The 14,603-nt window shown below is 39.6% G+C and overlaps 1 protein-coding gene across 1 annotated transcript in view; it reads right to left on the reverse strand.

Moving 5' to 3' along the window:
* The window catches only part of ULK4 (unc-51 like kinase 4), a 512,874-nt gene that overhangs the window by 315,390 nt on the left and 182,881 nt on the right, over window positions 1–14,603 (reverse strand). Inside the window, exon 29 of the mRNA XM_065885322.1 lies at window positions 7,994–8,086. Within this exon, the coding sequence (XP_065741394.1) occupies window positions 7,994–8,086 (93 nt within the window). The remainder of the gene's footprint in view (window positions 1–7,993; window positions 8,087–14,603) is intronic.

Raw genomic sequence — 14,603 nt, forward strand, 5'->3', positions numbered from 1 at the left:
CCCCACCTAGCAGAGAGCTGCCAGCACTCACTGATGTGACTTGGGTCCACGTCAAATCCAGATCTCCCACGAAAGGCACTGGGCATGCACAGTCTACACAGGGACACTCCCATATAAGGACAACACTTCAAGACAGCAACCTCTAAGTGTTTCACCTAAATTTACAGAGGCAGAGTAAGTTAAGCAAAATGAAAAGGCAGAGAAACAGGTCTCAATTGAAAGAGCAAAAGAAAACCCTCTTCTTTGCACGTTGTAACCACCTGGTGAGCTTCAAAAACTACTGATGTCTATGTCCAGCCTTAGCGATTGTGATTTAATTGGCCTGGGATATGGCCTGGGTTTTAGACTTTTTAAAAGATCCCCAGGGCTTCCCTGGTGGCACAGTGGTTGAGAGTCCGCCTGCCGATGCAGGGGACACGGGTTCGTGCCCCAGTCCGGGAAGATCCCACATGCCGTGGAGTGGCTGGGCTCGTGAGCCATGGCCGCTGGGCCTGCGCGTCCGGAGCCTATGCTCCGCAATGGGAGAGGCCGCAACAGTGAGAGGCCCGCGTACCGCAAAAAAAAAAAAAAAAGATCCCCAGATGATATTATGTACCCTGTGATGAAGCAATTCCACTTCTCATTATTATACACACGTGATGAATAATTAATTCATTATTAATTGTAGCCTTGTTTTATAATACCAACAGATTAGAAAAACATAAATGTTCACCAAAAGGTGACTTGTTAAACACGGAATATTCATAAAATGTAATACAATGTATCTGTTTTTTTAAAAAAGTACAGATGGTATGTGAATTATATCTCAATAAAGCTGTTATACATATTTTTGAAAAGGAGTATAGAATGGTGCAGTCGACATACTACCGTATATGTGAAAGATAATATACACACACACACAAACTGGTCAAAGGGTGGCTATCTCCTGGGGTGAAAATATGCTTTTCTATGTAAACTCTTTCAAATACTGAAATTTGAAATGTGTTATATATTAACTCTTAAAAAATAAATTTTAAAAATTAAAATGAAACTTAGAATCAGTCTGGTCATATCATTCTCCAGGCAAACAGAATTTTTATAAGCTAACATTCAAAGGGGCATGAGGGAACATTTTGGAATGATGGAAATACTCTATCTTGATAGTGGTGGTGGTTGCATGATTGTATATGTTTCTCAAAACTCAGAGAACTGCGTACCTAAAATGAGTGAATTTTACTCTATGTAAGCTTATACTTCAATAAACCTGACTTAAAAAAAAAAAATTTTAGGGCTTCCCCGGTGGCACAGTGGTTGAGAGTCCGCCTGCTGATGCAGGGGATGAGGGTTCGTGACCCGGTCCAGGAAGTTCCCACATGCCGCGGAGCAGCTGGGCCCATGAGCCATAGCCGCTGAGCCTGCGCGTCCGGAGCCTGTGCTCCGCAACGGGAGAGGCCACAACAGTGAGAGGCCCGCGTACCGCAAAAAAAAAAAAAAAAATTAAAAGCTTACATGACAACCAGACCTTGTGAACAATGCTAGTCGGAATGTAAATTGGTACAACCAATTTGGAAAACTGCTTGGCAGTATCTACTGGATCTGGGCAAGCACAAGCTCTGTGAGACAGTATTTCCATTCTAGAAGGGATACACAATGGAGACACGTACATAGATTCACAAGTAGCATACAAAGTAACAGCCATGGTCACGCTACTCACGACAGCAAAAAAAAATAGGAATAGTGCAGACACTGTTAGAAGTAAAACGGATTAGTGGCCTGTAACGTATTTGTGCAATGGAAAGCCAAGCAGGGGGTGTTTCAGTTTGAAGGGTGGCATTGCCAAGACCAAGGACTGATGGCAAAGAACATGAGCAAAAAGCAAAATACAAATGGCCCTTAACCATATAAAGAAATATTCAACTGCACTCATGAAAAGGAAAATGCAAATTAAAATTACAATGAAATAACCTCTCATCACCCTGGCAAAGTTCCAAAGTTTAACAACAAATTCTGATAGCAAGGTTGTAGGGGGCCAGGCATCCTCAAACATGTCCTTTGGAGATGCAAAATGGTAAAGTCCCCACCATAGGGCAATTTGGCCGAACCTGAAAACAAATTTTAAGTGCATTTATCCTTTGATACACAAATACCATATCTAGGGATTTAGCCTGTAAGACGTACATGCACACATACAAAATGAAGTATGAATATAAGATTATTCATTCTTTGCTCTATCACTAGATTAGAAAGAACTCAAGTCTATCCATTAGACATTAATGAGACAAAGTATGGTATATCTATACAATGGAAGAGTTTATAACTGTAAAACACAACGTGGAAGCTCTCTATGTATCGACATAGAAACAAAATTGGGGGAAAAAGTCATAGGGTAGAAAAACATACATAATATGCTATTTGTGTGTGAAAGGGAGAGATGAGAAAACACACAGTCACATTAGTTTGCCTTTGGACATAAAAGGAATAAAGCAGTCAGCCGTAAGGGATATAATGGGAAGGTGAGGAAAGACCACAGTGGGGAGAGGAAGGAACAGGTCTTCTCGGTATTATCTTTTTATATTGTTTTTTTCCCCCAAATAGAAATGTATTACCCATTTTGAAATGTTGCACTTAAAATTCGTTTTTGAAAAAAAAAAAAATCCAGTTAGGGAAATAAAAAACTTCCTTTCCCCCATCCCCCACTTCAAGGTATATGAATGGATTTTGCAAAATGCACACAGGTTGCTAGGGCCTGTGGGATCTAGCACCTCCCTTTAGAAGGGGTTGGGGAGAAGAGAGCGGGTGGGTGGAAACAGGCCTTTAATGCTTTGCTCTTGACCTCTGGAGCCTCAGCCAAAATCGACATGGGACAACTCTCATTTTAATATCCTGTTTCAAGAGAAAAGGCAAACAGAAGAGAACAGTGAATACAGAAAGAGACCCTACAAAAGGCAAAGTGGTATTTAAATTGGGTTTGGGGGTGATAAACAATTTCAGTTTACAAAATTATTAGGATATTTTTGTAGAGCAGTATGCAAAATGTATCTTGCCCTTTCAAACCCTTACATAGTTGTGTTTATTATAACTATAACATAACTTAATTTTAAAACCATTTTTCTCATTTTAAAAATTATTTGCCTAGGCAGAAATCTTTGTGTATATATGAGTTTTTCTCTTGAACAGATAATTAGAAGTAGAACTGACGGTTGAAGGCTGTGGACCTTTTACTATTGAATTTAGTGAATAAATATTAAGAGGTTCAAGTTTATCAGTAGATAAGTGAATGCAAAATGAAAGGAAATCCCATTTTCATCCGTAATTTTGGCAAAGATATTGCCAAGAGTGTGAATAAATACTGATGCAAAAAGATCTTCAAATAATTTTGATAAATGAAAAGGCAAATTTCAGAAAAACACATACCCAATGATACTATCTATGATTTTTTTAAAAACTGACCACCACAAAGCAAAGCTATTTAAATTCAGTATATACTGAATTTAAATAGCCCCCCAAAAAGTTCAGGAAGGACACCCACCAAAATAATAACAAGTATTAGCCCTGGGGGAGAGACCTGTGCAGCAGTGGTGGGGAATGAGGAAGCCCAGGGGACTTCTTGATCATAGGGTTGGAATTTAATAAAAAGACAACATATTCAAGTATTAATTATGCAAGGAAAACAAAGAAAAAAGTTTATAAAAATTAATCCATTGAATTCTGCTTGTAAACGAAAAAAAAAAAATAAACTGACTTCTAAACCTAGTGTCTAACCATTTTAAAATAAAAAGGTTATAGGCCCTCAGTGATCTGTTTCCACCTCACTAGATTTTTTCCCTCAATATGAAGAAATTCAGATGAATTTAATAAAGAGTTGGCAAGAAGAGAAAGTAGCCTGAAAACATGCCACATCAATGAGCAAGAGTCAACATAAAAAAAAAGGAAATGCAATCTGTTCAATCTAATGAAAGGATAAAATCAGTATACAATATTCCCACTTGGTATCAAAGGTCCAGAAAAGAAACAACTATCTGAATTTGGCTTTAACTCCTAACACAGATTCACTCTTTAGACATAAACTTCTTCTGTAGGAATAGAGAATGGTGCCTTCTGAGTGAGAAATTTAGAAGGCTCATTGGACAGACTTTTTAAAGACTACAGAAACACAGGATTCAGAATTGCCAACAATATAAAGAGTTATGTGCTTCCCAAATTCTTTTGCAACGTGGCACAGGGAGTACACGGTAATGTTTATATGTCACTCTCTGGAAACAAATGAGGCTGCTCACAGCAGGACATAGGCCTGAGAGCTATGACAGGCCCCACACTGTGGCTGACCTGAAGACCCAGAGCACCGGGGCAGCCCTGCAACTGGGTCATGGCATACCCTGGGCCCTGGCACACCCCTTGCGAAGGTTGTCTTAAGTCAGCCTTTCACTCAATACAGATACTCTACAAATAGCCTTTCTTGTTCAGCACTAACGATATGATGCTGGCTCATCACTATGCAGGACTTGTAAACAGAAGACCAGGTGAAATCCAGGTGGTTGGGACTGTATGATTTAGTTCTCTGAGAAAGATCAAAGGGAAACTCTACAGGTGCACTGCACCTACAGATACAGGATCCAAACCCAAAAGGTCCTCACACATCATCCATACAACCAAAACTAGTCTCCTTGTTTGAAAGCAACAACTCTTCTCTTGCCTTTCTGCAGAGTTGGGTGCTCTCTGACAAACCGTTCTTTGCAAGTGTGAAGCAGCTGCTGCTACCCTAGGCAACTAGCACGAAAAAATTTGGTATCATCACAGGTAGGGTCTTCAATAAAGACAAAAAGCTCTCCACTACACAATGAAAATATGTCAACTAAAAAAATAAATAAATAATAAGGACTTAACTGGTGGCACACAGGTTAAGAATCCGCCTGCCAATGCTGGGGACGCAGGTTCAAGCTCTAGTCAGGGAAGGTCCCACATGCCACGGAGCAATGAAGCCTGTGCACCACAACTACTGAGCCTGCACTCTAGAGCCCACGAGCCACAACTACTGAGGCCACGTGCCACAACTACTGAAGCCCGTGTGCCTAGAGCCCGTGCTCCACAAGAGAAGCCACCACAATGAGAAGCCCATGCACCACAACAAAGAGTAGCCCATTTGCTGCAACTAGAGAAAGCCCACACGCAGGAACAAAGACCCAAAGCAGCCAAAAATAAATAAATAAATTTATTTTTTAAAAAAACATTAATTCTTAAAAAAGCAGAAAAATTATAGTCTATAAATACTACAGAGATTTAATAAATAATTGTTCAGAAAAAAAAAATAAATAATTGTTCAGTACAATGAGGCGAGAACTGACTTTTTAAAAGTATATGTGCTTATTTTTGTGTATGGTGTTAGGGAGTGTTCTAATTTCATTCTTTTACATGTAGCTGTCCAGTTTTCCCAGCACCACTTATTGAAGAGGCTGTCTTTTCTCCATTGTATATTCTTGCCTCCTTTGTCATAGATTAGGGGACCATATGTGCATGGGTTTATCTCTGGGCTTTCTATCCTGTTCCATTGATCTATATTTCTGTTTTTGTGCCAGCACCATACTGTCTTGATTACTGCAGCTTTGTAGTATAGTCTGAAGTCAGGGAGCCTGATTCCACCAGATCTGTTTTTCTTTCTCAAGATTGATTTGGCTATTCAGGGTCTTTTGTGTTTCCACACAAATTGTGAAACTTTTTGTTCTAGTTCTGTGAAAAATGACATTGGTAGTTTGATAGGGATTGCAATGAATCTGTAGATTGTTTTGGGCAGTAGAGTTATTTATACGAAAATAAACTCAAAATGGATTAAAGTCTAAATGTAAGTCCAGACACTATAAAACTCATAGAGGAAAACATAGGCAGAACACTCTATGACATAAATCACAGCAAGATCCTTTTTGACCCACCTCCCAGAGAAATGGAAATAAAAACAAAAATAAACAAATGGGACCTAATGAAACGTAAAAGCTTTTGCACAGCAAAGGAAACTGTAAACAAGACAAAAAGACAACCCTCAGAATGGGAGAAAATATTTGCAAACGAAGCAACTGACAAAGGATTATCTCCAAAATATACAAGCAGCTCATGTAGCTCAATATCAAAAAAACAAACAACCCAATCCAAAAATGGGCAGAAGACCTAAACAGACATTTCCCCAAAGAAGATATACAGATGGCCAACAAACATATGAAAGGATGCTCAACATCACTATCATTAGAGAAAAGCAAATCAAAACTACAGTGAGGTATCACCTCACACCAGTCAGAATGGCCATCATCAAAAAATCTACAAACAATAAATGCTGGAGAGGGTGTGGAGAAAATGGAACACTCCTGCACTGCTGGTGGGAATGTGAATTGGTACAGCCACTATGGAGAACAGTATGGAGGTTCCTTAAAAAACTACAAATAGAACTACCATATGACCCAGCAATCTCACTACTGGGCATATACCCTGAGAATACCATAATTCAAAAAGAGTCATGTACCAAAATGTTCATTGCAGCTCTATTTACAATAGCCAGGAGATGGAAACAACCTAAGTGCCCATCATCGGATGAATGGATAAAGAACACGTGGCACATATATACAATGGAATATTACTCAGCCATAAAAAGAAATGAAATCGAGTTATTTGTAGTGAGGTGGATAGACCTAGAGTCTGTCATACAGAGTGAAGTAAGTCAGAAAGAGAAAAACAAATACCGTATGCTAACACATACATATGGAATCTAAAAAAAAAAATGGTTCTGATGAACCCAGGGGCAGGACAGGAATAAAGACACAGACCTAGAGAATGGACTTGAGGACGCGGGGAGGGGGAAGGGTAAGCTGGGATAAAGTGAGAGAGTAGCACTGACATATATACACTACCAAATGTAAAATAGATAGCTAGTGGGAAGCAGCCGCATAGCACAGGGAGATCAGCTCGGTGCTTTGTGACCACCTAGAGGGGTGGGGTAGGGAGGCACAAGAGGGAGGAGATACGGGGATATATGGATATGTATAGCTGATTCACTTTGTTATAAAGCAGAAACTAACACACCATTGTAAAGCAATTATACCTCAATAAAGATGTTAAATAAAAAAAAAAGAACCATGTACCACAATGTTCATTGCAGCTCTATTTACAATAGCCAGGAGATGGAAGCAACTTAAGTGTCCATCATCAGATGGATGGTTAAAGAAGATGTGGCACATATATACAATGGAATATTACTCAGCCATAAAAAGAAACGAAATTGTGCTATTTGTAATGAGGTGGTTGGACCTAGAGCCTATCATACAAGATGAAGTCAGTCAGAAAGAGAAAGACAAATACCGTATGCTAACACATATATATGGAATCTAAGGGAAAAAAATGTCATGAAGAACCTAGGGGTAAGACGGGAATAAAGACACAGACCTACTAGAGAATGGACTTGAGGATATGGGGAGGGGGAAGGGTAATCTGTGACAAATTGAGAGAGTGGCACGGACATATATACACTACCAAACGTAAAATAGATAGCTAGTGGGAAGCAGCCGCATAGCACAGGGAGATCAGCTCAGTGCTTTGTGACCACCTAGAGGGGTGGGATGGGGAGGGTAGGAGGGAGATGCAAGAGGGAGGGAACATGGGGATATATGTATACATATAGCTGATTCTCTTTGTTATAGAGCAGAAACTAACACAACATAGTAAAGCAATTGTACTCCAATAAAGATGTTAAAAAGAATAAAAGTATATGTGTTAGTATTTTCTCTTTAAAGAATTTATCATTTTAAAGCATTATGAATTCCACAGTACGCAAACTCTAATAAAAAATAAAAATATGAGAACATGACCCAATACACCACAGATGACAGATACTACAAAGCATAAAACATGAAAATTTACCACTTCGGTAACTCAAACATAAGCCTTGTAGAATCTCATCATCTTTAACATTTTCAGAATACAGAAAATTCACTTTCTAGATGAGAAACAGAGAAAAGAAAATTTGAAGCGACAGTACCTGGTCAAAGTTGGGTTGTCTTCAGTCATGGCAACTAGCAGCTTCAGAGCATATGCTGGTACGGGGTCAGGCTCCGTGAGGATGTGCTCGTACCTGAAATGACAACGTGATTAGAAAACACTCAGTGCTTTTGTCACTTAACGTTTCCTCTGAACAACAGAAATAATATTCCATGTTTTCAACATGTGGAAGAAAACAGATACTGAAATAAGTGTATGAGATATAGGACCAGCACTTGGCAATGGTGGTGATGATACGGACCTACCCCACAGGGCAGGGATGTTGGGAAAATTCAATGAGACAATGCAGGTACAACGATTAGTATTGAGCTGTGCACACAGTAAGAGGCCCAGAAACATTAGGCATTTGCGTTGGGTGTCGCAAGACCACCCTCACATTCGGGGATTCTAGAGGACTCCTGAGACTCACGTACAGTTGTATTTATAGTACGGACGTTCTACAGCAGCACAGCAAGGGCACACAGCTGAGTCATAAGGGAGACAGACACAGGTGGAGACTGGAAGATTCTACGTCCTTCTTATCCTCTCTCCCTCCCACGAGCAGTCACACAGAGCACACTCTCCCCCCAGCCACAAAAACTGGTTAAAATCAGCAAAGGTGCGTGATGTTACTGCCCAAGGGCCCATTAGACACTCAAGTGACCAAGGTATTTATCATGTGGGGCTGGTCGCATAGGCAACCTAACATGTACCAAAAATCCCAGACTCCCAGAATGAAAGCAGGCATCCAGCATAAACCATACTGTCTGCACAAACAGTCTGGGCACAGTGGACTACCCTCATCAATTAAACACTGAATGGCAGCTCTCTGAGAGCCAAGTTCCAAGATGGCAGCCAAGGCCAACCTTGCAAGCAGGACTTTCTCAGGAGAGCAGTCTCAGATCTGCTATGTCAACTCTTTGCTGAATGGCATTCTTATTAATACTTTAGAACCTGAAATGAAAAGTACTACCAGAGAGAATAAAACTCAAAATGTCTTCATCAAAAGTTTCCACTGCGCTCCCATGTTATTTGCTAGATACAGAGCTGGCCTGTATACTGTGTGTGACCTACTTAGGTTCAGCTATCCAGTAAACAACACCATGTAGATGCTCAGTTAATAAGCACCAAATGAAGGAATGAATAAATGGACAAACTAACCAATCAACTTTACGACTTAACTCTCCAGAACAACCAACTAACGAGGGAGCAAAACATCTCCAAAAATCCAAAATGTGTATTTAAAACTCCATGACATGAAGCAGATGTTTTATCCTCTAGAGTAGAGGGCCCCAGGCTCTTACTCAGAGCCTATTTACTCTCATTTTAGAAATCATTACATAACAAGCTTAATTATGCAGCCTCTAAGCCCACAGTCTTTAAAAAAGGAGCCCATAAAGGGAGGAGAGGGACTATTACAGAAAGACAACCCAAGAATTACAAAAAGTGGGGCTTGAAAGCATAGGAAAAACAAAAGAAAGCAAACCCAAGAACTCCTAGCAGAAAGCAGTCCAGGGAGCATTTAATGCAGAGGAAGCAGCCGCTCATCCCCCAATGGGAGCTGAGGGCCCATTACACACCATAATGTTCAAAACGGGGGTAGTGAGTCAAGAAAATGTTAAACTGGGTAGAACACTCTGTTTAAGGAGCCAGGAAGTACCACATTTCAGTAATTTTTCTTATGAAATATTTTTAAATTACAGCAATTAAAGATTCACCCATGTACGACAAAGATAAAAGACAAAATACCAATCGCTCATAAATAAAATATTAACAAATAAAAATCAAATTGAGGAAAACCAGACATTTTATCATACGAATAAAACAAAAATCAAGGAACATCTTTAGAGGTGATAAAAATGTATTTGTAAAATTAACATACAATTCGAAATTTTTTAAAAAACGAACAACTCAGCATTTTCCTTTTCTTAATAGTCTTATAAAATAAAAAGCTCTTATCATCCTCAATTGGGGGCACCCAAGACCTCCTTTAGGTTCAATGATTTGCTAGACGGACTCACAGCACTCAGAAAAGCTGTTATGTTCCCGACTGCGGTTTATTACAGAGAAAGGATACTGGTTAAAATCAGCAAAGGTGAAAGGCACATAGTACAGAGTCCAGGAGGGACCAGGCAACAAGCTTCTAGCTGTCCTCTCCCAGTGCAGTTGTGTGGACAGAGCTTAATCCTCCCAGCAACAAGGCGTGAAAACACGTGTGAAGTACTGCCAGCCAGGGAAGCCTTGGCGTCCAGGGTTTTATTAGCGGTCGGTCCCTTAGGTGTGGAGTGCCTGTGTGGCTAACCTCTGTCTCCAGCCCCTCCGAGGGTCAAGCTGATATGGTGTGGCCCAATGCCCCGTCCGCCTTAATTCACATTGTTAGCGTGAATTATCTGGCATGGCTCAAGGCCCCAGGGATACAGACTCTCTTATCAGGAAGGATACTCCAAAGGCTCAGAAGGACTCTCCCAGAAGGGAGTCAAGAGCCAGTTTCTTCGTAATGTGCAGGGTTTGAACCACCCCACACCTGCTGAGCTAAGCGTTTGCAGCACACATCCTTAACAGGGAAACTGAGGCACTGCTGAATTTATAGTGAGGCATTAAAGTCAGAGACAAGAGAAGAATGCACTCTTCCACTGATGACTGGTATTCGCAAATTGTCAGCCAGAGAATTTCAACAGAAGTAGGGGTAAGAAGTTTCTTAGGAGTCACTCACATACCCCAGATGACCAGCTCCCCTCGTCCCCACTCCCAGACTTACTGGAATCACTGAGGACAGGACCACAAAACTATGAATTTTAAAAAGCTGCCCATGGGACGTCCTTACTCACATGCTTGTATAGAAAGCAGAGGAGAACATATGGACAATTAGTTAGAAATATAATAGAGAAAACAATCTCAAGAGGACTGAAAAATATGAAATATTTTTAAAGGGACTGAAGAATATGTAGAACCTACATTTAAAAACAAAACACTGATGAAACTTTTACTGTCTGAAATACAAATGTGTTGAGGTTGTTTGAAGGTTATTTCACCTTGAAACAGGAGGGAAGGATGAAGCTTGTACCAGCCTAATGCGTAACAATTTTCCCAAAGAATATTACTATGTTTTTCCCCCCTTGGAAAAAGAAGGGTAAATTTTATAACGGATATGTTTAGAATAGAAATATTGATATATTGAACATATTTTAGATAGGTTTCTAATGGTCAGCAAGAACTAGCCAAAAGAATGCTGTGATTTATTAAGCTTGTCTTTCTCAAGAGAGAGAATGCAACTGAGCTGATAGCAATTATATTTTGCACTCCTCTGAATAAGACTTGGCAGGAAAACAAAACAAAAAAAAAGATAACCCCAGACTCCTGATATGGCTATAAAGGAGAGTGACCAGTGAGAAGCTGGCCCACTTGGATGGACGGGAGCTGGAGAGGAGCCCTCCAAGTGCCCTGAGCCCGGCCAGAGACTGCGATCGCTATCGACATGAGAGCATGCTGTCCAGATAGTGTCCCAACACCCCTCTCTTCCACTTCTAGGATCCTCCCCAAATAAGGGATCTTTGCTAGGTCCCATACAGCTGAAAACCAGGCAAGAAAAGCCATTCATACTAAATTCTCTATCGAAGAGGAGAGAAAAGTGCTAAAAATCACATATTCAGGGATCCGAGGGATAGACTCTTCCCTACCTTGTCAAGTGCCTGGAGTAACCAGTGTCAAGCAGGTAGGCTGGCAGAACACTGAAACAGGCTACCTAAATAACTCTGATTATTGTGAGGAGTTATTCTGAGGGTGTGACCAAAGAACTGGCCACATGGAAAGAAGTGCCTATTTCACTGAGGGAAAGGGGAGGCACCATATCATAAAAAGGTCCACTCTGCTGGAATTAAACCCTAAACTCACATTTCACATGTCAATGGAGTGTACTCTGAGAATTTGGGAGGAAAGAGTGATTCCAGGATATCCAAGGAATTTTAAGGACAAATACAATGAGGAAGAACCTGCTAAAAGAAAAGCTAAAGTACTTTACAAAACTACTAGAATTGTTAAGTGTAGCGTGGGATCAAGAATGGACACACAAATTAAAAGGAAAGAAAGGTGACCCAACATTGGACAAGAGTCATCACAGAAAGGGAGACAGAATGGTCAGGCCATATCTTAAGAAAATGTATCATCGATAAATTAAAAATTCAAGTACAAATTTTAACTTTGTTGAAATACTAAAATGAGTAAATATTCACATATTCTTAGGTGAGAAGGCCTCTATAGCATGACAACAAAGAGAAATGAATCCAAAAAATATTCACAGTTTTTAAGTAGTAAATGTTTCTCAGTGGCAAAACCACCATAAACAAATCAAATGCAGGAAAATTTATTTGCAGAATATTCGTATATTTTATACATTCTTTTTTTTTTTTGCGCGGTACGCAGACCTCTCACTGTTGTGGCCTCTCCTGTTGCGGAGCACAGGCTCCGGACACGTAGGCTCAGCGGCCATGGCTCACGGGCCTAGCTGCTCCACGGCATGTGGGATCTTCCCAGACCGGGGCATGAACCCGTGTCCCCTGCATCGTCAGGTGGACTCTCAACCACTGTGCCACAAGGGAAGCCCTATACATTCTTAATATATAAAGAGCTATTTGCAAACCAACAACCATCCCACTAAAAAAAAAAAAAAAGTATAAAATCCACCTAAGAAGAATATAAATGGCCAACAAATATGGGGAGAAAATTTTCAGCATCATGACTATCTGAAGGAATGCAAGCTGAAGCTACTAAGAGTACAGAAAAACAGGCAGTTTCATAAACAGAAGCTGGTAGTATACACCGTTTGTCATCTTCAAAAAAAACATTGTCAAAACATGTCAAATGCCCTTAACATGTATTTAATTTTCAACACAGTGGTTCCACATCTAGAGATTCAACAAAAGGAAATCAGTATGCACCCAAAGATGTAGCCCTAAAAATGGTCTTTGTAGCAGTACATATAATAGTGAAATACAGGGAAAATCCTACATATTTACTAACCAGAAATTGTTTAATGATTTTAAAACATTTATAAATGTAGGTATAGGTAAGGAGATCACAAGACAGTCAATAAAAGAGTGTTATATAAGTATAGATACAGATATTCACAGTACGATGTCTGGGGGTAGGAGGAAGACACAAGTTCCAAGGAGGAAATTTCAGAAAGTACTAAGTAAATCTCACCAGGAATGGAGAAACCATATAGTGGAGAAGGCAGATGTTAACATAAAACGGTAGGCAAGAGGCAAAACACTGAGAGTCTTGAATGGCGGGGTGAGAACTATTAATGTTATCTTGTGCAACCTAAAGGTTTCAAGGTTTCTGAGCAAAGGAAGCTATGAGGAAGGCATTATGTTAAAATGCATTTGTAACAGTGCAAGGTGGATTCCAGGCTTAAAGAGTTTAAAGGAAGGAGATGTGTGGGGCTAGATAAAGAGAAGGCTGCCAAACAGCAAAAGCATGGAGGTGAAATCTACCTTTGGAGAAAGTTGCGGACTTTCCCTGGACTGCTATGAGAAAGGGGAAGATAGCCTACTCTTTTGGGCACTTTCTGTACAGGTTCTTCCAAAATTTGTACTAGGTGATATCTTGAGTCAACTCCAAAATTTTATGAACTGAGAGAGGGCATAAATCAAATAAATAGTTGATATCTTGAGACTTTCCAATCTTGTGTTTTTATGTGACCTAAGTTCTACGTGACACTCTATTGTCTTGCATGGATGCATAGATACTTATGCATATCAGTAGTTACATGGATACATAGTGGATGGAGAAATAAACAAATGGTGGGAAGATACATATATACATACATATATATATATCATATTTTTTAAGTGAGAGAAAGATAAGTAAGACTTCAAAATAAGTATTAAATATAATTTCAGGTGGTAAGCCCTAATGTCTGGGCTTCTTCGATAGAATCAACAGCAAATTTTCATTATGAAGGCCTGAAAGGCTAAAAAACAACAACCAAACAATGACTTCACTAAAGCAACACTTAAGGTTTACAAAATATTATCCAAAGAACTGGAGCACTGGAATTATTCTGATTCAGAAGGATGAAAGTACCTTTACCTTTACTCTAACTCCCAAATTATCCCAATTCAGATTCCCATAGGTTGTACCCTCAGAAGAGGAAAAATCACTCCACCTAAAGGCACTGATTTAGGTACACACTCAAAACATAAAAGGATTAAGTAAAAAGAACTTTCTTTTGGTGCAAAAATATTTAATTAAATATTATCTGCAAAAAAAAAAAAAACCTTATCTAAGGAATGGCCAAAAATGAAATACTCCTATATATTCTGTTTCCCATCAAAGATGGTCAAGTTCATGCCTATTTTAACATAGAATACTTGTAGTTAAGGGAGACAAAGATGCAATACAGAAACATCTGGATGTCCTCTGAGACACCAACACAGAAATCAGGTAGTGAAACTCATGACTTTTGCTGGATATTATTTCAGAGACATCAACTCTACAGTGTGTTGCAACTAATAAAATCCATTTATAAATTCAAATTTCTAAAAGGAAATACAATTCTAAGTTGTCAAGGATACAGTCCTTTCTGAGATTTTAAAAAACAAAGCCTTAAT

This window comes from Phocoena phocoena, chromosome 10 (genome assembly GCF_963924675.1).
Source record: "Phocoena phocoena chromosome 10, mPhoPho1.1, whole genome shotgun sequence".
Taxonomy (NCBI): domain Eukaryota; kingdom Metazoa; phylum Chordata; class Mammalia; order Artiodactyla; family Phocoenidae; genus Phocoena; species Phocoena phocoena.